Below are 25,440 nucleotides of genomic sequence, written 5' to 3' on the forward strand. Positions count from 1 at the left end.
TTGTATCCCGATCCGGCATGCAAAATAAAGAAAATAAGAGAGAAGAGGCCTTGTTACATCATAAGTAACAACAGAATGATCTTCATATCCCAAATAAACCCAGTGTCATGTATTTCCAAAGACAGATAGTAATATCTATACTCATATTCATACCTGGCATGCAGAATTAAGAAAATATGAGACAACAGGCCTTGTTACATCATAGGTAACAAACAGAATGATCGCATATCACATATAAACTCAGTGCCATGTTAATTCTAAAGAAAAATACTGTCTAAAGAAAATACTGCAGAGAAATGCAACTCAAATTGATGTAAGTTCACACTGCAAGCAGATACAAGTTAATCGATGCATCCATCAAACAAATTCCTTGGACGACCAGTAGAGCTAGATCTTCCGGACAAACTTGTGATGTTAAAGCATTTTAGCATTACATGCAAAAACAGAGCTCCGAAACATTGAGAATCAGTATTCCCTAATACAGATGTCAAAAACTACAGGTAACTACTGTTATTAACCAGCTCTTCAGAATGAGAAGTTACAAGTACAACTGCTCCACTCTCTTGTCATACGACACATGATAGATCCACCAATTGCCCAGAATTCCAATCACATGCAGTACTGTTCTGTCCTTTAATTCGACCGTCCCAATAGAAAAGAACTTGTAGTCTTCGGTATCAACTTTTCTTGTCTGGATGACCTGAAGGCAAATGAAGAAGGGTTATAACTATAAAATAGTACATAAAAGGAGCGCCGAGGAGCTAAATATTGTCATGCATATGGATTGACCTTGCTGACATTATCCATTACTCAACCAAAAATCATAAGCTTGATTTTCAGAATTCATGTTTCCTTTATAAACATGCAATTCAGACATAAATCAAAAAAGCTGGAGTCACTGAAACATACTACCTCTGCCCATAAATATAAGACGTTTTTGCAGTTTGAACTGAAAAAACGCCTTATATTTATGGACAGAGGCAATACAACTTAATTGAATTGAAATTATACCTAAATTTCAATGACAGCAAATTTCTTTTGTTTGTGGTGACAGAAAGCATAGCAGAGAGCTGCAAGCATAAGCATAGCATCTCAAAAGCTGCAGTCGACTAGTTCTGTCCAGGTGATGGTGTAACTCCACCGAAGCAGCACAGGAACAATTTACCAAATCATAAAATAGTACTCGAAATACAGGAAAAGGAACACAAGTACCGAAACATCCAATTAAAAGATAAGAGGTCTGCAGTTCTCCATCAGGAACCAAGGGAGAATCGTGAAGCTTTGCATACTTTCTGCCTAAATTATATTCTCTACTCCACAATTACAAGTCATTTTTTACTTCATGGTCTTTTGAATAGTTTCGACTATGGTTAAGGTCATTTTTTACCTTCAGGAACCAAAGAAAAATCACGAGGCTTTGCAGTTCTTCATTTTTTTTGCAGAAATTCTGATTATGATTTTTTTTGGGCAATATACTAGCTACGAAAACTAAACTTTACTAGACATGGTCCATGTCTTTCTATGGCTCCTCGCCAATAACAGAATTTTCACGTGTGATAACATTCAAAAACACCCAAATGTTAAAGACAAGGCAATAAGCATGCTTGTTTTGTGCTGAGAATCAATCAGTGCATAACTTGTTTTTTGGCGGTGTTGTAGTGGCCAAACAAGAGTGGAAAATTATCTCTGGTATATTCAGTGTCCAGCTAGGTTCTGACTTTGAATATGTTTGCCATTGGTGGTTGAGTAAATAATAAGAATGAAATTTTGAATTTGTTATGCTAGGCTACTCTCTGGTCAATAACTCAATATGGTCTTTACAGAGTCAACTTTGTTTTCAGAGCAAAAACTGGCACGGTACAATAATGCTCTGGAAACTGATGGCACACATTGGAAGATGGAAGATGCTATTTTAGATGCTCACTCAAGATTGCTCGACCGCATCCTGCTGCTCCTCAAGAGGATGAGGGGAGAACTGATGAGGGTTGCCCAGAAATGAAGATGATCAAGTGTGGATTTGCCCCCTTCGAGTTAGGTGTAGCGGAGATGCGCATGTTGAGACGGATGTGTGGCCACACAAGAAAGGATCGGGTCCGGAATGATGATATACGTGAGAGAGTTGGGGTAGCAGCGATTGAAGAGAAGCTTGTCCAACATCATTTGAGATGGTTTGGGCATATACAGCGCACTCCAGTGCATAGCGGACGGTTAAAGCGTGCTGATAATGTCAAGAGAGGTCGGGGTAGACTAAACTTGACATGGGAGGAGTCCATGAAGAGATATCTGAAGGACTGGAATATCACCAAAGAACAAGCCATGGACAGGGGTGTGTGGAAGTGTCCACATGCCAGAAGGATGAGTTGATTTCGAGATCTTATTGGGTTTCAGCTCTAGCCTACCCCAACTTGTTTGGGACTAAAGGCTTAGTTGTTGTTGTTGTTGTTGTTGTTGACAAACTCTTGTTGTTGTTGTTGTTGACAAACTCTGCAGTCCTCTCCATTGCCAACAGATTGCACAAGGCAACAGGCAAAAGCCTGTGATCATCTGGTTCAAGAGAACGTACTGAAGAAACTTTGAACATGCTCCAATATATTTCTGCCGGTCATCTTAGCTCGTCTTAGATTTGGCCTTACTGCCTCAGCTCCTTTTGTTTCGCTGTTTCTATCCACTGCCTAAAACTGTACCTGGGTTAGTTCATTACAGAGAGTAAAAGGATGCATACTGTAGAGACACAAAATATGTGAATCTCGAAGCCCGAACTCATGCTGGATCCAGCGGTGGTAGCTACCCTCCAGGAATAAAAAATCTGGTCTCATGTTTAGAGATGGAAGGACTACAATGCACACAATTCACACCACTTCAAAGATTTACATTACAGATAGATGAGTGGCCAAAAACTTGAAACCTACAAGCATGACCCTCTGGTCAATGTTCCAAACCACTTTTACCTAAGGTAGACGTATTCATTGATGCCGGGTTCTTGTTTGGTATAAGAGCAATGTGGTATTGAGATGAAGGATTGAAACAGTATCATCTTTCAAACTGTTTTCAGAAAAGGGTATAATCTTCTTAATGTGTTCAAGTTTAGGGGGGGGGGGGGGGGGGGGGGTATTTTGGGGGTTCTTCGATTGTGCAAAGGCTAAAAATAAAATGTGAATGAAAGTTCATGACCATATGGAAAGCACTTCAAAATGTAATGTGATGTAGAACTATTAAACTACTCCAAAATGTGTTACAAAATGCAGGTATATGTAATCTAGCTCTCTTAGGGGGAAACACATGAAGCTCACCTCCTCCTTCCACAATGCAGGATTTTGCTGCACCTTCCCTTGATGAATCTGAAACAGTAAAAGTTATATCAGGTACAGAAGAAGGGAAAACGTAGAACATCCTCTCGTAAGTTTGTTATTTTGGGTAGCATAAATAAATCTCAAACAATGCTATAATCATTCCACATTAAGCACCATCAAACTGTAAACGTGAATATGTTTAATTACAAGATGCCATAGTCATTTAACTAACCTCCTGAAGAAACAAGTATATGGAATAGGGGTCCGGCCTTGTAGAGTAGAGAAGAAGCAATGTATTGATGGCAAGAACCATTGGTTTCCGCCAACCATACACAATCAAAAGAATCAAACCGATAGGCAGCTGAAATTTTCTGACCAAATTCCAGAATTTCCTAAGAACTTGTTTCGAATATGGTGAGAGCACAGTGATATCTTCTGATGGGCTCTTTGCCGGTCGCTCTGCGATGCAAGCAATTACACACAGGAAAAATGTGCATTAGGATAATAATAGTGACTAGCATTTGGATTATCTGTAGCTACGTCTAAGTATGTATAACAACTTAAATGCAGTTTTTCAAGGGGAAAGCTGAATGAAATTGGACCATAGGACACGTTTGAGCTTCACTAAACTCTGTCATATACATGCCCAATTTACCAGATCATACCTAAGCATGCTCAGGAAAACGAACAATCATATCGGGGAAATGCACTAAATGTTTTTCTCCATGTGAACAAGCACTAGAGTGCAACAACTTAAATGTGCATTAGGATAGTAATAGTGACTAGCATTTGGATTGTCTGTAGCTAGATCTGAGTATGTAACAACTTAAATGGAGCTTTTTCAAGGGGTAAACTGAATGAAATTGGACTATAGGACATGTATCAATCCACTTCACTAAACTCTGTCGTATACAAGCCCAATCACCAGATCATACCTAAGCATGCTCAGAAAATAAGAACAATCATATCGGGGAAATGCACCAAATGTTTTTCTCCATGTGAGCAAGCAATAGAAAGAAAGAAAAACATATATACTGTAACAGTCTAATGTGTCTGGTGTTTGTGGCATGAAATTACCTTGTGCCTCAGCAACCTTTGTGGGATAGAGCATGACAGCAATTGCGGTGCCGCCCGTCCCAAATCCCCTCAGTAGACCTAAAATAATAATGGTTAAAGTCAGTGAACATAATCCTGGTCAACTGACATTCTAGACCAAAACATGGTTATCTGAGATATGTTTTTGAGACAAATACAAGGAGAGCTTGAAAGGACGGCCACGGCGCACTGACAAACACTGAACCGCAGCGCATGATCCTAACTCCTTAGGGCTTAGGCTACCTGGAAGCTTCGGACGAACTCCGGGGGACACCCTCGCGGCCAGCAGAGCTCGGAGCATGGGGGCGCGAGCCTGAAACCCGGGGGCCGAGCTCGAACACCGCGACCAGATGCCCTGCAACGCGTGCCTGGCAGGAACTGGTGGGGAGTCGAGTCACTCGAGGGCGTCAGCACGTGGATCGAACAAACGAGGACGCCGGATAAGCAAGGAACTCACGGGTAGGGCTGGCGGCGGAGAAGGCGCGGGCGGGGGCGAAGGAGGGAGAGGGGACGCCCCGCCGGAGATGCGCCGCCATAGAGGCACCGCTCGCCAGCCGCCTCCACGCCATTGTCGGTAGCCTCCTCCCTTGGTCTCGGCCAGGATCGAGCGGCCCTGGCAGTGGTAGCTTGGCTTCGGAGAGGAGAGGAGGAGGGGAGGACGAGGAGGAGAACTCCGGAGACGGCGGGGCGAGGACGGGGAGCCTCCCCGCTGCCGAGTCCCGTTCCGTCTCGCCGAGTTTTGGGCCGTGTGGGCTGTTAGGGGTTTCGGGCCTGTAAAGCAGAAGAAACTTCATGACCCATTTACAAAAGAGATACTAGCACGCTAGGCCCAACTCTAACCAAGCCCATATGCCCAGGACGAGGGTTTTGGTTGGTCGATCCGTCACTTCAAAGACCGGTCGGAGACGGCGCTCTCCTACTCCGGCCAGGCCGACCCACGACCGCCGCCGATTCGTGCCGTTCTTCTCTCCCGTTCGTGCTGACGGCGGCGCCCTTTCCTCTATTTCCGACTGAAGAAAACAGCTCCAACCTCGGTCTGTTAGCTCCTCAACTTCAGATGCTTATATGGATCCTGTCTTCCTTTCTTTCGATTTGGATGGTTGATTGACACATGGAACCCTAGTTTTGCGGGTAATTTTTATGTCCAATCCCGTGATTTTCTTGCTAAAGGCAAAAAAGAATTAGTGTCGCTCAGCAAAATCCAAGATGTCGGTTCAGCAGGTGGATGTTATCTTCTACGAGTAGTTATTATGTCCGTAGATTTCTTCCCTGCTTTGATTTCCCAGCAATTCCAGATATGTCTCTGCATAATTGTGTGACTTATGGGTTCTTTGTTGTCTGCTCAGAGATTTAGAGATAAATAGGGTGGTACCTTAGTTAAGGTTCTTTCCAAAGATGAACACATGAATCTTTAATATATGCATACTTGAAAGAATGTTTTTTCGTCTATCTATGATACTTGAGTATACATGTTTCAGAATTTCGATTGTTGTACTTTAATTGATGACTTAATGTCCAAAGGAGTATGCTAGAATTATTTTTTATAGTTTCTGTTCTATTGATGCAACTTCCTCAGGAGCACCTAGGTCTCAGTCCTCATATGGAGGAGGTTTTCATGCGATCGGTCAGATCATTGTTATCTCGTAGACTCATATTTCTGATTGGTTGTTTCTGGATGCTGTCTTTCTTTATTATTTTAGCAGTTTCAGATACTTGGGATGAAAATTACTTCGATGTTGTTCCTTATTAGTAACTCATGAATTTTCACAAGTACGATACAGTTATCTTTATCGCTATCGCTAAAGTGATCTTATAGCCCTGCTATGCTTAACTCTGATTCTCATCAATTTCTGTCCAGTGCTCTGCGTACCTATTGAACTTCAGGATTACCATACTTGCACACTACATTGCTCCATGGAGGATCTCCCGGAGGAACTGTTTGCAGAGTTTCTCAAAAGGATCACCAGGACAAGTGATCTGAATTCTGTTTCCCTTGTGTCGAAGCGGCTCTACAAGATTGAGGCAGATCAGAGGGGTGCTATCCATGTTGGCTGTGGCCTTTTCCCTGCTACAGAAGCCTTGGCATCGCTGTGCACCCGATTCCCTAATTTGTGTAAAGTGGAAATCGACTACTCTGGTTGGACGGCAGGCCATGGCAATCAGTTGGAAAACCAAGGCATCTCTGTGTTATCATCTCACTGCCCCTCGCTGACTAGTCTCGGTTTAAGCTTTTGCTCATACATTGATGACTCTGGTCTTGGTTATCTAGCCTGCTGCAAGAAACTAGCGTCCCTCAGATTGACCTCCACACCAAACATAACTTCAAGAGGGCTTCTCACCGTGGCTGTTCATTGCAAGAGTCTTTCTGCTCTCCACATTATTGACTGCCATAAAGTAGGTAGCAAAGATTGGTTGGAGTACCTTGGCTCTGTAGGATCATTGGAAGAGCTTGTAGTAAAGAAGTGCGAGGGCATCAGCCAGGATGACCTCCTGAAGTTTGGCCCAGGATGGATAATCTACAGAAGTTTGTGTTTGAAATCAAGAAAAGATTCTTTCGTAATGACGGGGCAGGGCCTGGTGAGGGCTATGATCCCTCATACGACCCTCATAGCCTGAATATGTATGATTTCAGTTGTGAGAATATGAAGGACTTGAGGTTGGCAGGTATCGAAATTGCGACAGGAAAAGGACTTCGTTTTCTCTTTGGGAGGTGCAAAGCACTGGAGAAGCTTTGCTTGGAGTATGTTCGGGGTCTAAATGACAACGACATGATTGCATTATCCCAGAGCTGCAACAATCTTAAAAGCATCTCACTTTGGCTGGATCCTCAGAATTATTACGATACTTTCAGGACGGCATTTACTGATAACAGCCTTAAGGCTCTATCTCTCAGTTGCCCTATGCTTGAGAGTGTTGATCTCACATTTTCAGGTTGCTCTGCCATCTACACGTCAGAAATAGGCTTCACACGGAAGGGCCTAGTGGCTCTCATTAAGTCTTGCCCGATTCGTGTTCTCGTGCTAAGGGGTGCCAACTTCTTTAATGACAAAGGGATGAAGGCCGTCTCATCTGCTCCATTACTGGAGACACTCGAGCCATTGGATTGCAAGGCCATAAGTAATGCTGGGCTGCGGTTCATTGTGCGTGCCCCATGCTTGATTAATCTCATGCTCCGGCTCTGTGACCGTGTGACTAATGCTGGAGTATCGAAGCTGGCACATTCACAGAAGTTAGAGTCTCTGATCATTGAACGTTGTTCCCGGGTCTCTGAGCAGGCTGTGCGTGGGGCTGCCAGATCAGTTCAATACTCCGAGTCTGTACCCCTCAGCGAGCTAGAAAAATTGTTCACAACTTCGTGCAGTTGATGAAGTGGCCTCCAAATTTTGTCAGTTCAAAACCCTCTTCTGAAGTGATCAAGGTGTTGCTTGGTGCTGGCTCTGAATCAGTTGGATGTCCCTGACATCAACTCCGTCTCATCTGCTCCAGATCAGTTCTGCATCTTCTCCTTATCTCTCTGAACTTGTTTTTGCTTCGACCTTTTGCTGTCGTTATTTGCCTTAGTGCGAGAGAATCTGCAGGGTATTTTTGACTGCGTACTGGTGCACTTTTCTTGCTCTTGTAGTTTATTTTCCTCAGCTTGATGTCCAAAATTCAGTTACCTACGTGGTTGGGCAGTAAGGTTTTTGTTGCCCAAATTATCAAACTTTGTGAAACTGATATTGCAGAAGTAGTTGTGTGGTAAGCGTAAAAATAAGTAGTTTTGGAGCATTATGTAGCTGTACTTCTATATATTTTTCTGGTGAGATTTGTTATACTTACACATGATTTCTCAAAATTTGTTGGCCTGCACATAAATCGACATTGCATTGATTTGTCAGAGTTTTGTTGGCCTCTACGTAGTAACAAAGCCTGCTTTTCGCCCGTTTTGTTTCTTTCGAAACGGCACCTGCAGCATACCGTCACTTATTCAGGAAACCCTAAAATATAAAGGTCGTTTGATTGAAGGAAAAGCACCCAAAAGATTTGAGTGATAGAAGTTTTTTGTAAGATATAGTGAAAAGCAATTGTTACCAAAAAAACTTAATATTCAATTGCACAAATGAAACAACCCAGATAACAAAGGTTTCTGAGAATTTCATTTCTCCATTTTTCTATAGAAAGATGCCCAAGATAGAAATAAAAAAAACACAGAATATGATTTCCTTTGACAAGCGAGCGTTCTAAGGGCATCTACAAGGCTATCCCTCAAATGTCCGTGGACATCTGGCCGGGCGGATGTCATCCAACGTTCTCCCTCAAATAATTGCCTCATCCATCTTTTTAACACGCTGAATATTGAAAAGAATCAAAGATAGATACCATGATCCATGAAAGATAAATATTCCAATACAACAATAATTCAACATAAAGTTTGAAATAAAAAGTTTAATTTAAATCCAGTTTATTTGGACACAAGCTCTAGTTGTATATATGAACCGTCCACAAATGCTCCATCACATCATTTTAAAGTTGTGTTTGAGTTCCTCGATTGGGAATCTGATGATGCATCCGAAAAAATTGCTCAAACATTGCTGCTTTCTGCTCAAGAAGCTGGACAAGATCACACATCTATTCAAATCCATAACTTGGTGAATTGCCTCACCCTCATCCTCCACAATCATGTTGTTCATGATCACATAAACTATCATCACCTCTCACATTGTCTCTGGATCTCATTGTTTGGTAGGTCCGTAAACAACTATAAAACGGGCTTCGATCACTCCAAATGTCCTCTCAACATCCTTTTACTTGCAACAACGTGTGATCTTTGCTTACCTAGTGGATTGGAGATGGTCTTGACAAAATTCGCCCACGAAGGATAGACACGATCACAAAGATGGTACCACATGTTGTACTCATGCCCATTTATGGTATAGTTGCACGCAGGAGCTTCGCTCGCACACACACCCTTGCAAACAATGGAGACCGTGCATCATGTTGATGTCATTATGAGACCCTGGCATGCCAAATAAAGATTGCCAAATCCAAAGATCTTGTGATGCAACTACTTCAGGAATGACGGTGGGATTTTTTTTGCTGGCCTTAGACACTGCCTTTGTTATTACCAATGCATGCAATACAGGGACGCGAGCATACGTGGAAACCCTCTCGCTTCTCCCATTGCCATGAGCCTTGTCGTGACTTCGGCATTTTTCTCTCACAAGTACTCCGGCCCATACACCTTGACCACTTCCTTAGCAAATCTAAACGTGGGTTCAAAGCATGTGCTCTCAAACATCCAGAGGTACTCATCCCACTAGTTTGTGGTTGTGCCAACACAAGCATCCTCACAACACTCATGCACACTTGGAAACCATATAACCCAATACAACTGACTGCATCCTTCTTGAGCTTCAAGTAATCATCATATGCCCTGACACCTTCCATGTTGTGCAAGAGCAATGGTCACTGCATCCAATACCGACTTCGGAAATAGCGGTCGAATAGCACATCATGGGCAAAGTATTCCTCGTGGAGGTCAACACGCTCCTATGCGTGATGTTGATTCAACTCTCGATGTCCCAGCGTTGAGCCCTTGAAGTTGAGAAAATGCTCCTATGCAAGATCCATTTCGTCCGGAATTGCCATCATTATCGCCATTTCAGTATCATCTTCGTTATCATCCGATGAATATGAATCCATAAACTCCATGTCAAAGAACTCCTCATCTGAATCCATCATGTTTGCTTCAAAGTAAATATCAAAAGTGTCAAAAAAAACGGTCTGGCATTTAACCGAACTCTTCGGCATGCAGTGCATGCCCTCCTCCCTTTGTTAGTCTCTAAGTGCGCCGACCCATTTAGTCCTCTGCCTCAATGGTTTTTTTTGGCTGATTTTCTTTGTGTTTTACATCTATTTTGCCGGGTTTTTCTTATTCAGTTTTAATTTATTATTTCCCTTTTTATTCGAAAATTGTGATTTTTTAAAACTCATGCTTTTCTAAAAATATTGCAATTTTTTTAAACCCATGAACATTTTCTAGATTCATTTTTTTATATGTGAATTTTTCATATTTCACCAATTTTTAAAAATTAGGAGAACAATTGCAAAAAAATTCCAGAGACTGCAGTAGCATAAGATGAGTAAAAGAAACAATGAACTGAAGGGGGATGTTAAATGAAAATAAATAAAGGTAATTAATGTGAACAAAATTATATATTTTCATGAATATTTATTTATATCCATGAACATTTTTTGGATTTTGTGAAAAAAATTAAATGGTACAAATTGTTTCTATATGTTATAAACATTTACTAAAAGTTGTGCGAACAAATTTTCTATTTTTATGAACATTTTAAACCTATGAATATATTTTATTTTTGTGCACAATTTCTTAAATGACACATAATTTTTTTTTATATGTTATGATGTTTTGAGGAAAAATTATGTGAACAAATTTTTATCCTTTCATGAACATTCTTAGATGTTATGAAGCATTTTATAAACGTCTGAAAACTTTTCCTCAACATGAACATTCTTAGATGTTATGAAGGGGAATGTTAAATGAAAATAAAAAATAGGTAATTAATGTGAACAAAATTATATATTTTCATGAATATTTATTTATATCCATGAACATTTTTTGGATTTTGTGAAAAAAAACTTTTTAAACCTATGAATATATTTTAGTTTTGTGCACAATTTCTTAAATGACACATAATTTTTTTTTATATGTTATGATTTTTTGAGGAAAAAATTATGTGAACAAATTTTTATCCTTTCATGAACATTCTTAGATGTTATGAAGCATTTTATAAACGTGTGAAAACTTTTCTTAATGGGACAAACATACTTTAAAATCATGAACTTATAAAGCATAGGAATATTTATTAAAATGTGAGAAAAAACTAAATTTTCATATTGTAAATGGATGAAACATTTTCAAAAAATTCAATAACAATTTTTAAAGTGTGTAAACACATTTTTGTAGTACACAAATATATTTTGAAATCACGTAAACGTAACATATTTTAACCAAAGTACATTTATCTATATGAATAGGACAACAATAAATAAAGAAAAATGAAAGGCGAAAAGAAATGGAAAAGTGAGCGTATGTTGTGCTCATACCTGGCCCTCCGTCGGGCCGGGCCGGCCTACCAAAGCCCGACGCAAAAAACCTAGGGCTGAGCCCGGCCTGACCCAATCGTCGGGCCTAAAAATCAGGCCCAAGCCTGGCCCATCTTGCAAAAAGCCCGTCAGGCCTCGAGGCGGACCTTTTTCTTAAATTGTAACTACGTCGGGCCTGAGCCCAGCCTAGCCCGGCCATCGGGCTCAAAATCTAGGCCCAGGCCCAGGCCGTGGGCAAGGTCGGGTCGTCCGGGCCGGGCCAGGCTGCGCATGGCCAGGTATAATTGTGTTGCATGATGGGTTAGTGAAAGTGCGTTATATCGACTAGAGGGGGGTCAATAGGTGATTTTTATGAATTCTTCACGGAGGAATTTGCGGGTGAGGAAATACCTTAGCGAAGAACTACTTGCAGCGGAATAAGTACTCAAGAGTAAGCATAGCAGAACATAGGCATGGTCATCATGATGAAATGAAGACAAACACAGAGTATAGAAAGCGTAAACACAGGATAGCACAGGATGAAGACAAACAGACTGAAGAAATTGAACTGAGGAAATTGAGAAAGTCTTCAGTCAAAGTCTTCAAACAGATATGAACAAGCACACAACAACTGTAATGAGAAAATGAAAGAGTTGAGGAAATAGAACCAGTAAGCTTGGTGAAGACAATGATTTGGTAGACCAGTTTCAACTGTTGTCTCAGTTGTACATCTGGTTGGAGCGGCTAGGTATTTAAACCTGAGGACACACAGTCCTCACCGTATTCTCCTTGAGCTAAGGTCACACAGACCTCGCCCAATGACTCATGGTAAGTCTTCAGGTGACTTCCGAACCTTCACAAACTCGGTCACTCGGCGATCCACAATTCCTCTTGGATGCTATAGACCATGACGCCTAACCGTCTGGAAGAAGCACAGTCTTCAAAGGTAACAAGCGTCGGATCCACGCAGGATCAATCTCTTCAGTGATGCTCAATCACTTTGGGTTTGTAGGTGTTTGGGTTTGGGTTTTCCTCACTCGATGATTTTCGCTCAAAGTCCTCGGAGGATGGGATGCTCTCAAATGACAAGTGTCAGTTTCTCTCGGAGCAGCCAACCAGCTAGTGGTTGTAGGGGGCGGCTATTTATAGCCTAGGGAGCAGCCCGACATGATAAGACATAAATGCCCTTCAATGATATGACCGTTAGGTGGGTAGATATTTTGGGACAGCTGGCGCATAGCACAACAACGGTCGGAAATTTGAGTATCAAATTCCTCAGGGCTATCATGTTCCTCACTGTGTAGGCAATCCGCACTGGCGAATTCCTAACTCCTCAGCCAGAACAAATTCCTCAGAGACCAGAAGAACTTCATCTCTGTCACCGAAGAATATGACTGAACTGTATGAGATTTCCAATGGCTTCACTCGAAGGGATTGGTAGGTGTAGGATTTTGAGTTGAGCATCACTTGGAAATTTTTCCTTAGTATTTCCTCGACCCCCTTTAACAGTACGGTGTTTCCTATGACTCAAGAAAGAGAAAATGAAACTGCGAAAACAAAAGTCTTCATGCTTCATGTTCCTCAAATGAATACCAAGTCTTCAAGGTCACACCAATTTCTTCACTTTCAAAGTCTTCAGAAAGTCTTCAGAAATCCAAAGTCTTCAGTCGAAGAACTTCATTTTTAGGGGTCGACTTTCTCTGTAAATATCAAACTCCTCATAGACTTATAGTCCTGTGTACACTCAAAAACACATTAGTTCCTTAACCTATAAGTCTTCAATACACCAAAATCACTAAGGGGCACTAGATGCACTTACAATCTCCCCCTTTTTGGTGATTGATGACAATATAGGTTAAGCTTTCAACGGGGATAAACATATGAAGTGTAAATACTGATATTGAGGAATTTGATTGCAAGATATAGAAGAACTCCCCCTGAAGATGTGCATAGTGAGGAATTTGCTTTTGAAGCAATGCACACTTGAAGAGTTGAATCATGGAGATCTCCCCCTATATCTTGTAATTCATACACGCATTTGACATGGTATATGAAGAATTTGAAATGCATGATGAAATATGGTGACTGATGTAATTCAGCATGCGTGCATAAACATTAGTGAGGAATAAGCATGCAGAAAAACTACAACAAAAGTATCAGGTCACCATAGTGTTTAAGTTTACAACTCGATCCAGCAAAGTCTTCAAAAAAACGAGAGTTGTAACTTAGAAAAAAGCCCATATATGATAGACCCGCTTGAAGACTAACTCAAATTTCTCCCCCTTTGTCATCGAATGACCAAAAGGATCGAAAATGAGGACTAACGCCCCTGAAGAATATCAAGTTGATGAAGGAGCGCCAGCGTTGTTGGGGTCGTTTGTTGATGTAGGGCCTGCCGCAGTGTCGTCCAAGTCTTCATGCTCATCGGTGTCGCGCGATGAAGAATAGGAGCTGGCCACCAAGGAAGGAACCTTGACCTTCTTGTATTTCTTCGGTGGAGGTGCAGACCAGTCAAAGTCCTCCTTGAGACCCATTTGCTTCAGATCTTCTTCACCATATACATGTGACAGAATAGCCCAGGTGCGACCGAAGACTTCATGGAGGTAGTAATGGTTTTTCTTCACTGCATTATGTGTAGCAGTCATGTTGTGAAGAATTGAACCAAACTAATGCTTAACCCATTTATGGTTTCGATCCACCTTCTGGTGAAGACTTAGCAGAAGCTCACGGCCAGTCATCACACGGGGAGCAGTGGCTTGAGGATTTGGCTTGGATGCATGAGCAGCAGAATCATGAGTGGCAGAGTCATCATTGGTGGAATAAGATGAAGCTTTGCGAAACTGACCATCCAATGGACGACTTCATCAATAACAGCTGGTGCCTTGCCCTTTTCATCAGCTAAGGAATAGGTCCGCTTGAGGACTTCAATCGGGAGCAAGTAGCTGAGGTGATTCTGAAAATCAGCTTTGTAGTTGAGTGAAGACCTTGTCCTGAGGAATCTCATAATCCAAGGTGCATAAGGCTTCAGCTCAAACGGAGAAAGTGCAACATTTGCTAGAGTCCTCATGAAGAAGTCGTGATAATTAACAAGAATGCCATGAATGATGTTGAATACCAGATTCTTCATGATGCCGACAATTTCCTCATCAGATGAGTCGTGGCCTTTGATTGGACTCATAGTCTTCATCAGAATGCGATAGACTGTTCTTGGTACATACTTCAATTCCTTCACGAGGAATTTTGTCCTTGAGGCTTGACCAGGTTTCAATGGCTTCATCAGCACTTGCATATAGTGATCTGTAAGCTCAGGCTCTTGGTACATGCAACGAGCTCCTTCAGGTGGAGGACTGATGGGCAGGGCGTGAAGTAATTCAGAGGCCGGTGCTTTGTAGTGAGTGTTTTCGGTCATCCAGTCCAAAACCCAGGAGTTCACATCGTCAGCATCTCCTGTGATGTGCAATGTTGCGTAGAATTGAAGAATGAGCTCTTCATTCCAATCAACTATGTCTGTGCAAAAGTTGAGGAGGCCTGTGTCATGAAGCACACTGAGGATAGGTGTGAAGCATGGCAGTGATTCCATGTCCACATGAGGAATATGCTCGTGGTCGAAGACTTTGTCCTTGTTGAAGAGCACTGAGGAATAGAAGTTGGCCTGGCTGGCGGTCCAGAAGTGCTTCCTTCTAAGACGAGTAGAATCGTAGGGATTGTAGTCAGTGAAGAACACGTGCTCGCCGAAGAAATCATCAGCCTTGAATTTCTGCTTCTTTGAGAATGGATCCTTTGGCTTGGGCTGAGGAGTGTCAGTCAATTGCATTATCACCTCAGGAATTGCAATCTCAGGTTCTTCAGGCTGAGGAATTTCAGCTTCTACTCCAGTAACAGCCTGGGTCTTCAATTCTTCATTTAAATTTTCTTCAGCACTAGTGGCTGGAATTTCTTCATGGACAGACGGTGTGGCATGTGGTTCATAAGATCCCATTTGTACTGTAGTTGCTGGGGACTGAGGAATTTGTTGCAATGGTGTGAAGAGTGGAGAGTTGGGGTGCTGACTTTCCCAAAAGTCATCATTTAGCACGGGTGTGGTACAACCAATGTCCACATCTTCATCTTCCATTTCTTCAACGCCGGCCTCTTCAGCAGTAAACTGAGGCATATGCGAGAAGACAACTGGTGTTGAAGGGATTTCATCCACTTCAATTTCTTCATCCATCTGCTCTGACGAAGCAGCAGAAGGATTTTCTTCATCAGATCCGCTAGGGATCACATATTCTTCATCAAGAGGGACGATTTCCTTTGATGGCATGCTGGAAACAGGAACAACATCAATTGGATTTTCAAATGAGCCGATCAATTTCTTCATCTTCTTCGGAGCTGAAGAATCTGATGAAGCTGATGCTTTCCTTTTCCTCACTGCTGCACGCTCTGCAGCCTTGGTCTTCTTCACATCTGAAGCAGATGGAAGGATCGGAGTTGGGGTAGGCGCAGGAGGAGCAGAGGAATGTGGTTGATTTTCTTCAGGCACAACTGATGCAGTTGCCCTGACTTCTTCATTTTCTTCAGGTGCACCACTAGTGGATGCCCTGGCAATTTCTTCAGCGACTGGAAAGCAGTCATCAGCCCTGGAACTCACATTTTCTTCAGCAGCCTGAATGTCATCAGTGGTGCTGGCATGTTCTTCAGTCGGCTGAGCAGATGCTTCAGCCTGAGGAATTTCTTGTTGCGATGGGGGTGCAACATTTGACGTGAACTTTTCAGTTATCTTGACAAATCTGATTTTGGCTCCAAGCCAGTCAGCATAGTAACGATCCAATTCATCACTCGGTTGCTTGATCTCAGCTTGTAAGGCAACGAGTTCTTCAGGGGAAAGCTTCAGGACATTTTGCTTCAGAAAGCGTTCTTTCTTGTACTGCGCTTTCTTCACTCTTCTTCCTTGTTCAAATTTCCACTTTTCTTCTTCAATGAAGGCAGTCAAAACATGACTTTGACCAGGAGTGAGGTTCATCTCCGGCAAGGGCATGTTGGGATCCTTGTGCCATAAGTCAATGAAGTCTAGGATCAGCTTTGGATCCAGAAGTAATGGCACATTGCTGCCTTTGGCTCTAGCGGCCTCGACTTGTCTGTCTCTGATGATTTCAGCAAGTTCTTCATCATTAGCTTCGTCTTCATCAGACGGCACTTGAAAGGCGGCCTGCTTCTTGTGCGGACTTGGTCCAGTGCCTCGTCCAACAGTGGCCTTTTTCTTCAGCAGAGAGGGGCCAGTTGAAAATTTTGGTGGAGCTGAGGAACTAGCAGAAGCTCCTGAGGCAATAGAGATGCCTGTCGTCCTTTGGCACGTGGCAAGATGCACAGGTGCTGAGGATTTTGTCGGAGCAGCCGAGGACTTTGGCGGAGGAGGTGAGGACTTTGGAGGAGCAGGAGCAGCTTGAGGAGTTGGCCGTGAGGGCTTTGAGGATTCTGGCCTTGAGGGCATAGCTGAGGAACTCGGCCGTGAGGGCAATGAAGAGGAAGCACTTGGCTTATGTGCAGGCTTCTTTGCCATGGATTTCTTCGGCTTGCTAGCAGAGGCCTCAGCAGAGGCAGCAGCAGCAGCAGAGTCCTCGTTGAATTTCCTCACTGCTTCTCTGGCTTGCCTAGCCAGCTTGGCCTGGCGCTTGGCCCATTCATCAGGATAATCCTCACCGCGCTTGAGGCTAGTGGGATCTGCTTCTTGGCCAGGTGCCAACGGAGGTCTTGGGCATGGAGGATTGAGTGCGAATTTCTTCATGTATTTGGGAGTAACATATCTGTATTCCCTCCACTCTCTTGCCCATCTCCTCTCTATTCTCTGGATGCGCACCTTGCGCTGATTCTTGTCCTTCTTTCCAAATTTGGCCTCATCAGGAATGCAATAATCCTTGTATATATCATCAGGGATTTCAAAAGCAGTATTGATTTCAGGCCTCTTTCCTCCTTTCTGTGGCTTCTTTCCATTAGCCATTTTCTTCAGATGAGGAATTTGAACAATTGAATTCTCTGAAGAAGTATGCAACTTTTCTTCGAGGAACGCTGCAAATGAGTTAAGTTGATGAGAACCTAGTGATTCAGCAGCGGACATGAGTACCTGTGAACAGAGTATAGTTGCGAGGAATTTGGAGAGGTCATATGCGTTCTCAGAAGGTTTTGTAAAAAGAACTAGTTTGAGGAATTTGACCAGATGAGTCTTGAAGAATTTCACTAAGCGTTCTTTGTCTTAGGTTCCAGAGTTGTATAGATCGAAGATCCACACAATTGAGGAATCTTGAAGAAAAAATATAGCTTAGAGAAATGAATCAAGATCAGATGACTTGTAAGGTGTTTAGTGTGTGAAGAGTTGAAGAAAAACACCTTTGAAGATTTTGTAGAAATCATTTGATCAAAGAGGGCAGTAAAAGTAACTTTTAATTACCCTGGACGAAGAACACGACGAACTGGGATGTGGAGATGTGAAGTTCGTCAGTGCAGATCTTCCACGCCCTAACTTGGCGGAGGAAGACAGCTACGGCGGCGGTGGAGTGAAGAAATCCCCAGCGGCGCGAGTACGACGGCGACGAGGTCGAGGCAGTGAAGCTCTTCCTCACCGGCGACGATGAAGTAGCAGCGGTGCTAGGGTTTGAGAAGCTCGAGCTAGAGAGAGGTCGAGCGGAGTAAAGGAAGTGAGGAAGGGGAGGGGGTATTTATAGCCACGGTGAAAAGTTGTTCGCCCTAAGAATTTGGACGAACGTGCCCCCGACCCTTCTCATTCGCTTGACATGTGTCACCCATGTACTGAGAAGTGGAGATCGTGTGAGATCGTGGGTGAATAAATAAGTATTTCGTGGGATGCGGAACGGTTTGAGCGGCAAAGCCGAAAATTTGGATAAGATAAGTTTTAGGTTCCGTTCGCAAATTCTTCAGCTAACAAGGACACAGTGAAGATTTTGAACGAGTTTCAAATAGAACGCACATGAAGAATTTGTGAATAGATTGGGTTGAGTGTAGCATAGAGGGGGAAGGGTCCGTTCACATTCACTTAGCAGAAAAACCAACTTGAAGAATTAGCCATAATATATAGCCAATGAAGAAAACGACGGAAAGGGGTGAAGACAATGCAAAGTTGAAGAACATGAACAACTGAGGAATTTCAAAACTGAGGAAAAACTCAAATTGAAGATTTTCAACTTTTGGTGGTGGCGTGACCCACCGTATAAGAATGATGATTTCAGACACCACGTTCATTGTCGTAGGGTTCTGAGAATCAAATTCTTCGTTAATTTCTTCACACTTAGAGTGTTGTTCTTCATTGATTGAAGAAAAACGTTTCTTCATGTGTTGCACATCTAAGTCATCAATTTTGCATAAGTGTTAGGATGAGTGTCCTTTTCAAAGAACATTCGAAGATTCTAAGATATTTAGCTCACACCGCAACTTGCTAAATCTCTTCTCGTCCAAGGGCTTTGTGAAGATATTGGCTAGCTGTTCTTCAGTCTTCACATGCTCAATGGAAATGTCGCCCTTCAACACATGATCACGAAGAAAATGATGACGAATCTGAATGTGCTTTGTCTTTGAGTGTTGAACTGGGTTGTGAGCAATCTTGATGGCACTCTCATTGTCACAGAAGAGAGGCACATTCTTCACGTTGACGCCATAGTCCTTGAGAGTTTGCTTCATCCACAGCAATTGAGCACAGCAAGAACCAGCAGCAATGTACTCAGCTTCAGCAGTAGACAGTGATACGCAATTCTGTTTCTTCGAGGACCAACAGACCAAAGATCATCCGAGGAAATGACATGTACCAGATGTTGACTTGCGGTCCACACGATCACCAGCATAGTCAGAGTCAGAATATCCAATGAGATCAAAAGCCGAGCCCTTGGGGTACCATAATCCAAGTGTTGGTGTGTGAGCTAGATATCGAAGAATATGCTTCACAGCCTTATGGTGTGATTCCTTCAGTGTAGCTTGAAATCGGGCACACATGCAAACACTAAGCATAATGTCTGGCCTAGATGCACATAAGTACAATAAAGAACCAATCATGGAGCGGTATACCTTTTGATCGAAGTCAATACCATTTTCATCAGTGCATAGATGGCCATTTGTGGGCATAGGAATTTTGACGCCTTTGCAATCTTGCATGCCGAATTTCCTCAGTACATCCTTGAGGTATTTCTCCTGAGATATGAATATGCCATTGCGCTGTTGACGAATTTAAAGACCTTAGAAGAATTTCAATTCTCCCATCATAGACATTTGATATTCTTCACTCATCATATAGGCAAATTCATCACTATAACGTTGGTCAGTACAGCCAAAGATAATATCATCAACATATATTTGGCACACAAACAATTCACCATCATAAGATTTAGTGAAAAGAGTAGGGTCGAGTGAACCGGGTTTGAAGCCTTTCTTCATGAGGAATTCCTTCAAGGTATCATACCACGCCCGAGGGGCCTGCTTGAGGCCATAGAGGGCCTTATTGAGTCTGAAGACTTTGTCAGGATTCACTACACCACAACACTGATGCAATGGCACACAATCTGCCGGGAGAAAGTCATTAAGGTGGCATAAAAACTGTCGGGACAGTGTTTCTCCCGGCAGATAGAACTGCCACAAGAACGGCTGCCGGGGGTTACTTCTCCCGGCAGATAAACTATTCCCGAAAGTTTCTCTGCCCCGGCGCTTGCATTTCCCGGCAGTTAGTTTTCTCATGGCAGATTGGTGGTGACACGTGAACTACTGTTACTGGCTGTGGAACTGCCGGCACAAACATGTCTACCCGGCAGTTAATATGCCATCACGTTGTTCACTTGCAAACTGTTCAACATATCTCTAGTTTAATATCCATTATCTATGTCAGCTGATTTGGACAAATGTCACGACTTGTATATACACTTAAATCAAAGTTACATACAGCCTCATCCAAAACCTTAAAAGTTTAGAAACATTCATAGACTAATAATTCAGTACTTCATCATCCATACATGTGTTCGGTAGCATTCAGCTACAAGGGTACACAAATTTTACATAAGAAAATAATATTTTATATCTTCAAACTGAGCTACACAAATGGTTAAGCACATCGCATGGCTGCAACCATGTCCAGGAAGACAAATTACATGTTCACTCTTTTGTACACTAGATTCCACCCTTTGCGCCGCTGGCGCAAGAACGAAACAAAGGCGAAGTAAGTAGAACAGAAGCAATGTGGAGTTCAATTATCATTGGCCCATAATAACTGCGTGTTAGGTACTTTAAGGCCTATAGAAGGAGCTGCAGGCGCACAATCATAAGACTTATCATGTGCAAATAGACTTTATATTCCCAGAAAGATAACACATGTTAAATTAGTCTAAAGATTAAAAAAATGGTCTAAAGGGGTACTTCAGCACGTGATCCACTCACTTTTCATTACACACAAAAAATACTGCAATATTCATGATCATGAGAATAAAAATAAATTTGTATAATGTAAAATGGATCATTGTATTGCTTCAACTTAACACGAGGAGAGTGTTAGAAATCTGGAATCACTCTGCCTATTTACCCACTAGTACCCAACCTCATTTTTCATAGCAGGCAAACACAAGAATAAAAACAGATTTGATTTGATTCAATAGTTATAGGAGTAATGGAAATTTTAGCATTATATAGTCCTTCCCTTTATCTTAACATAAAGAGAGTTTCACAAATCAGAAATCGCTTCACCTAAGCTATATGCACAATTGTACATACGAACCCCCATTGTTTATGTAGACGTGCTAAGGAGTGATGCTCCATTCCTATGAACCTTCTTCCGTAATGTGATTCCCTTCTAAATTTCTGCTTCTACAGTGCCTAACAACATTTACAGGAAGCCATGAAACAAACATTTTTTCAATTGCAAACAGCCAACCCAGATTAAATTTAAAACTAAACCAGAGAAGCAAAAGGAGAACAAATATAGTTTTCACGTCCAACCGTCGAGCCTTTCTCAAGGATGGCTAAACAGATTAGTGGTGTAGAACGAACAACAAGAAGGTTTCCTTTTTAATTCCAAGAACAATTAAGACAAAATGCTAACTTGTATTACTGGACTGAGTTTACAAACAAATAAGAAATAGGTCCGGTGTTTTGACCTAAGCATCAGAAATGTCTCCAGTCCTATTAAACAAAGCGTATTTCATCAGCCATAAACACCACACGAGTACCCAAAAGTATTATTGAGCAAGCTGATGATTTAGTTAATAAATGAACGCGTATCACAAAAGTTATTAATCTCTCGCAATCATATAACCTTGTCGATGATGGGACAAGTAGATGACGCTAATCAAAGTAGACCTAGAGCAACTATGAAGCAGTATCTAACTAGTATATAGGAAATGAACCTGGATGAGGTGTATGCTGATGGGCAACAAAAGCTTCAATATTGGACAATGGAGAAAAGAAGATCATCTGCCTTAATAGCCTTATAGGACATCTTGCAACACTGTAAAAAACATAGACATGTCACTGGTCAGGTTAAAACCTCAAAACAATGAAAAAAGAACTAAAATTCGTACATTTTTCACTTCAGGCATCAGGCATATGGATCTCTCACCAGTAAGTGTGCCATAATTTGCAAGTGTTTTGGCAAACATATCATGTACACCCATAGCCGAGAAAAATATACCCGATGTGAAGATGATTTATAAGCATATTGCCTCTTCGATCACCTCCACCTCGTTCACCAAGACCTAATTCAGTCAGGAAAACAGAGGGAGATTGAACCAAATGAGCTTGCAATGTTCTCTCTGGCCTCCAACAACTTTTGCGTGAATAATTAGAAAATGGACAAAAGAAGATCACCTGCCCTACTCAGGTCTTGGTGAGTATACGAAATACAGTAAGTAATTGCAGGAATCACTTGCCCATAAAAAGGCATAAATGCTGATGGCATATTGTTTAGTTAACAAAAAAACTACCAATCCATCTTCATAGGTCAGAGTGGCTAGCACGCGAAACATAAATCCTCTTACTCGAACAACACATTCTGCAACACATATAGAAATCAACTCTTGCGAAACAGCATTACAAACTCTTACCAATCCATCTTCTCCGAGGGCATAACCCAAGGCATCTCCGATTTACACACACAATCTACACATTTGCTCATCACACAAATTAGGAGGCAGGTCAACTGTGGGCTTCAAGGTTGCTAGACGCCAGTACTGAAACAGTAGCAGGCAATTGTGAGTGATATTAACAAGAAAACAATGCTTTGGCACTGAGGAACAGTTCTATCTAATAAAAAGATGACAGCAATACCTTTAACTGCTAGTACTATTTGTTGGGGAACGTAGTAATTTCAAAAAAATTCCTACGCACACGCAAGATCATGTTGATGCATAGCAACGAGAGGGGAGAGTGTTGTCCACGTACCCTCGTAGACCGAAAGCGGAAGCGTTATCACAACGCGGTTGATGTAGTCGTACGTCTTCACGATCCGACAGATCAAGTACCGAACGTACGGCACCTCCGAGTTCTACACACGTTCAGCTCGATGACGTCCCTCGAACTCTGATCCAGCCGAGTGTTGAGGGAGAGTTTCGTCAGCACGACGGCGTGGTGACGATGATGATGTTCCACCGACGCAGGGCTTCGCCTAAGCTCCGCAACGGTATTATCGAGGTGTAATATGGTGGAGGGGGGCACCGCACACGGCTAAGAGATCTCAAGGATCAATTGTTGTGTCTCTGGGGTGCCCCCCTGCCCCCGTATATAAAGGAGCAAGGGAGGAGGAGGCCAGCCCTAGGAGGGGGCGCACCAAGTGTGGAGTCCTACTAGGACTCCCTAGTCCTAGTAGGATTCCACCTCCCATATGGAATAGGAAAAGAGGAAGGGAAAAAGAGAAGGAAGGAAGGGGGCGCCCCCCTTCCCTAGTCCAATTCGGACCAGACCAAGGGGAGGGGTGCGGCCATCCTTGAGGCCCTTTTCCTTCTTTCCCGTATGGCCCAATAAGGCCCAATACGTATTCCCGTAACTCTCCGGTACTCCGAAAAATACCCGAATCACTCGGAACCTTTCCGAAGTACGAATATAGTCGTCCAATATATCGATCTTTACGTCTCGACCATTTCGAGACTCCTCGTCATGTCCCCGATCTCATTCGGGACTCCGAACTCCTTCGGTACATCAACATACATAAACTCATAATAAAACTGTCATCGTAACTTTAAGCGTGCGGACCCTACGGGTTCGAGAACTATGTAGACATGACCGAGACACGTCTCCGGTCAATAACCAATAGCGGGACCTGGATGCCCATATTGGCTCCCACATATTCTACGAAGATCTTTATCGGTCAGACCGCATAACAACATACGTTGTTCCCTTTGTCACCGGTATGTTACTTGCCCGAGATTTGATCGTCGGTATCTCGATACCTAGTTCAATCTCGTTACCGGCAAGTCTCTTTACTCGTTCCGTAACACATCATCCCGCAACTAACTCATTAGTCACAATGCTTGCAAGGCTTATAGTGATGTGCATTACTGAGTGGGCCCAGAGATACCTCTCCGACAATTGGAGTGACAAATCCTAATCTCGAAATACGCCAACCCAACAAGTACCTTTGGAGACACCTGTAGAGCACCTTTATAATCACCCATTTACGTTGTGACGTTTGGTAGCACACAAAGTGTTCCTCCGGTAAACGGGAGTTGCATAATCTCATAGTCATAGGAACATGTATAAGTCATGAAGAAAGCAATAGCAACATACTAAACGATTGGGTGCTAAGCTAACGGAATGGGTCAAGTCAATCACGTCATTCTCCTAATGAGGTGATCTCGTTAATCAAATGACAACTCATGTCTATGGCTAGGAAACATAACCATTTTTGATTAACGAGCTAGTCAAGTAGAGGCATACTAGTGACACTCTGTTCGTCTATGTATTCACACATGTATTATGTTTCCGGTTAATACAATTCTAGCATGAATAATAAACATTTATCATGATATAAGGAAATATATAATACTTTATTATTGCCTCTAGGGCATATTTCCTTCACTATTGTCTAATAAGAGCGAGGCATAGGCTAAAGAAAATGTTGCGAAACGTATTATATGTTTAATCCTACATTTGAAAAATTACTATAGAAGTATTTTGTTACCAACTACCAGCAGGAAAAAAATATGTTACCTCAACACTGAACTGCTATGAAACATTTAGCTAGATGATAAATCAAGGCAGGAAAAGTAGCTACTTTTGTAGAGCAAATTTTAATATCAAATCCACATTCATGTCTACAAATTTAGCTCTTCTAGATGCAGGCACCAAAAACTTTATAGAGTGCTGTATTTATATAGTATTCAGTTGTGCAATGTCTGAACCTGAATAAATAAAGACCGATCCATGTACATAAAAAGGGTGGATACAAGCAAATGAAATTTTACAAATCATAGCACATATACCTGCATATTAAGATAACAAAATGAAATATGACATTACACGTACACTAACCTGGCTGAAACCCTTTGCAAATCATGGGCACTAGAAATTCATCAAACAAACCACCACTACTAGAACCAGTCTCCAATCCTTTCACTGATAGAACATGCATCAATTTGGTAGCAAAAGAAAAAATAATAATAAGGAAGACTTGAGCCTAGTATAACTCGGTGGAAGGGGAAATCTGGCTTCCTACGGACAACTGGACAACTCCCACCGTGAGTTCTCAATCGAGCAGGGAAGGAGAGGTTCACAACCTTGGTAAGGAAAATCTCACCTGCATCGAGTTTCCACCGGGACGGATCTACAGAGCGTGGAGAGGAGGCACCGCGCTCGCCGTTGGCGGCGAGGAAGCCATGGTGGGGAACCCGCCCATGCTCGTCACCGCGGAGAAGAGAGGGACGCGACCGGCGGCGTCGACCAGTTCTGGTAGTGGTCTCGAAGGGAGGGAGGCAACTTCCATCTCGCACACCACAGGCGTCTGGAGGGAGGC

The 25,440-nt window shown here is 42.4% G+C and overlaps 1 protein-coding gene, 1 long non-coding RNA gene and 1 pseudogene across 3 annotated transcripts; 1 reads left to right on the forward strand and 2 right to left on the reverse strand.

Moving 5' to 3' along the window:
* Positions 1–297: 297 nt before the first annotated feature.
* LOC109756828 (uncharacterized) lies at positions 298–5,145 on the reverse strand. The gene is made up of 6 exons (XM_020315669.3): positions 4,843–5,145; positions 4,629–4,763; positions 4,368–4,445; positions 3,523–3,749; positions 3,291–3,338; positions 298–700 (listed from the first exon to the last, which is right to left on the reverse strand). Exons 1-6 carry the CDS (start codon positions 4,952–4,954, stop codon positions 539–541), a joined length of 762 nt encoding a protein of 253 aa, XP_020171258.1. The 5' UTR covers positions 4,955–5,145; the 3' UTR covers positions 298–538.
* A 132-nt stretch (positions 5,146–5,277) lies between these two features.
* LOC109756829 (F-box/LRR-repeat protein 14-like) lies at positions 5,278–8,200 on the forward strand (annotated as a pseudogene).
* A 12,567-nt stretch (positions 8,201–20,767) lies between these two features.
* LOC109753492 (uncharacterized) lies at positions 20,768–25,059 on the reverse strand. 2 transcript variants are annotated; one of them, XR_002230504.4, is made up of 4 exons: positions 24,960–25,059; positions 22,538–22,663; positions 22,054–22,189; positions 20,768–21,942 (listed from the first exon to the last, which is right to left on the reverse strand). It is a non-coding gene; the product is annotated as an uncharacterized lncRNA (long non-coding RNA). The 2 variants fall into 2 exon arrangements; XR_012204194.1 differs by having other exon boundaries at positions 22,016–22,189.
* Positions 25,060–25,440: the final 381 nt, after the last annotated feature.

Source organism: Aegilops tauschii, chromosome 3, assembly GCF_002575655.3.
Source record: "Aegilops tauschii subsp. strangulata cultivar AL8/78 chromosome 3, Aet v6.0, whole genome shotgun sequence".
Taxonomy (NCBI): Eukaryota; Viridiplantae; Streptophyta; class Magnoliopsida; order Poales; family Poaceae; genus Aegilops; species Aegilops tauschii.

Coding starts and splice junctions, on each gene's coding strand:
- LOC109756828 (XM_020315669.3), bottom strand. CDS start 4,954: ATGGCGTGGAGGCGGCTGGCGAGCGGTGCCTCTATGGCGGCGCATCTC. Junction 3,750..4,367: donor AAAGGTTGCTGAGGCACAAG/GTAATTTCATGC, acceptor CTTGCATCGCAG/AGCGACCGGCAAAGAGCCCA. Junction 3,339..3,522: donor TATACTTGTTTCTTCAGGAG/GTTAGTTAAATG, acceptor TTACTGTTTCAG/ATTCATCAAGGGAAGGTGCA.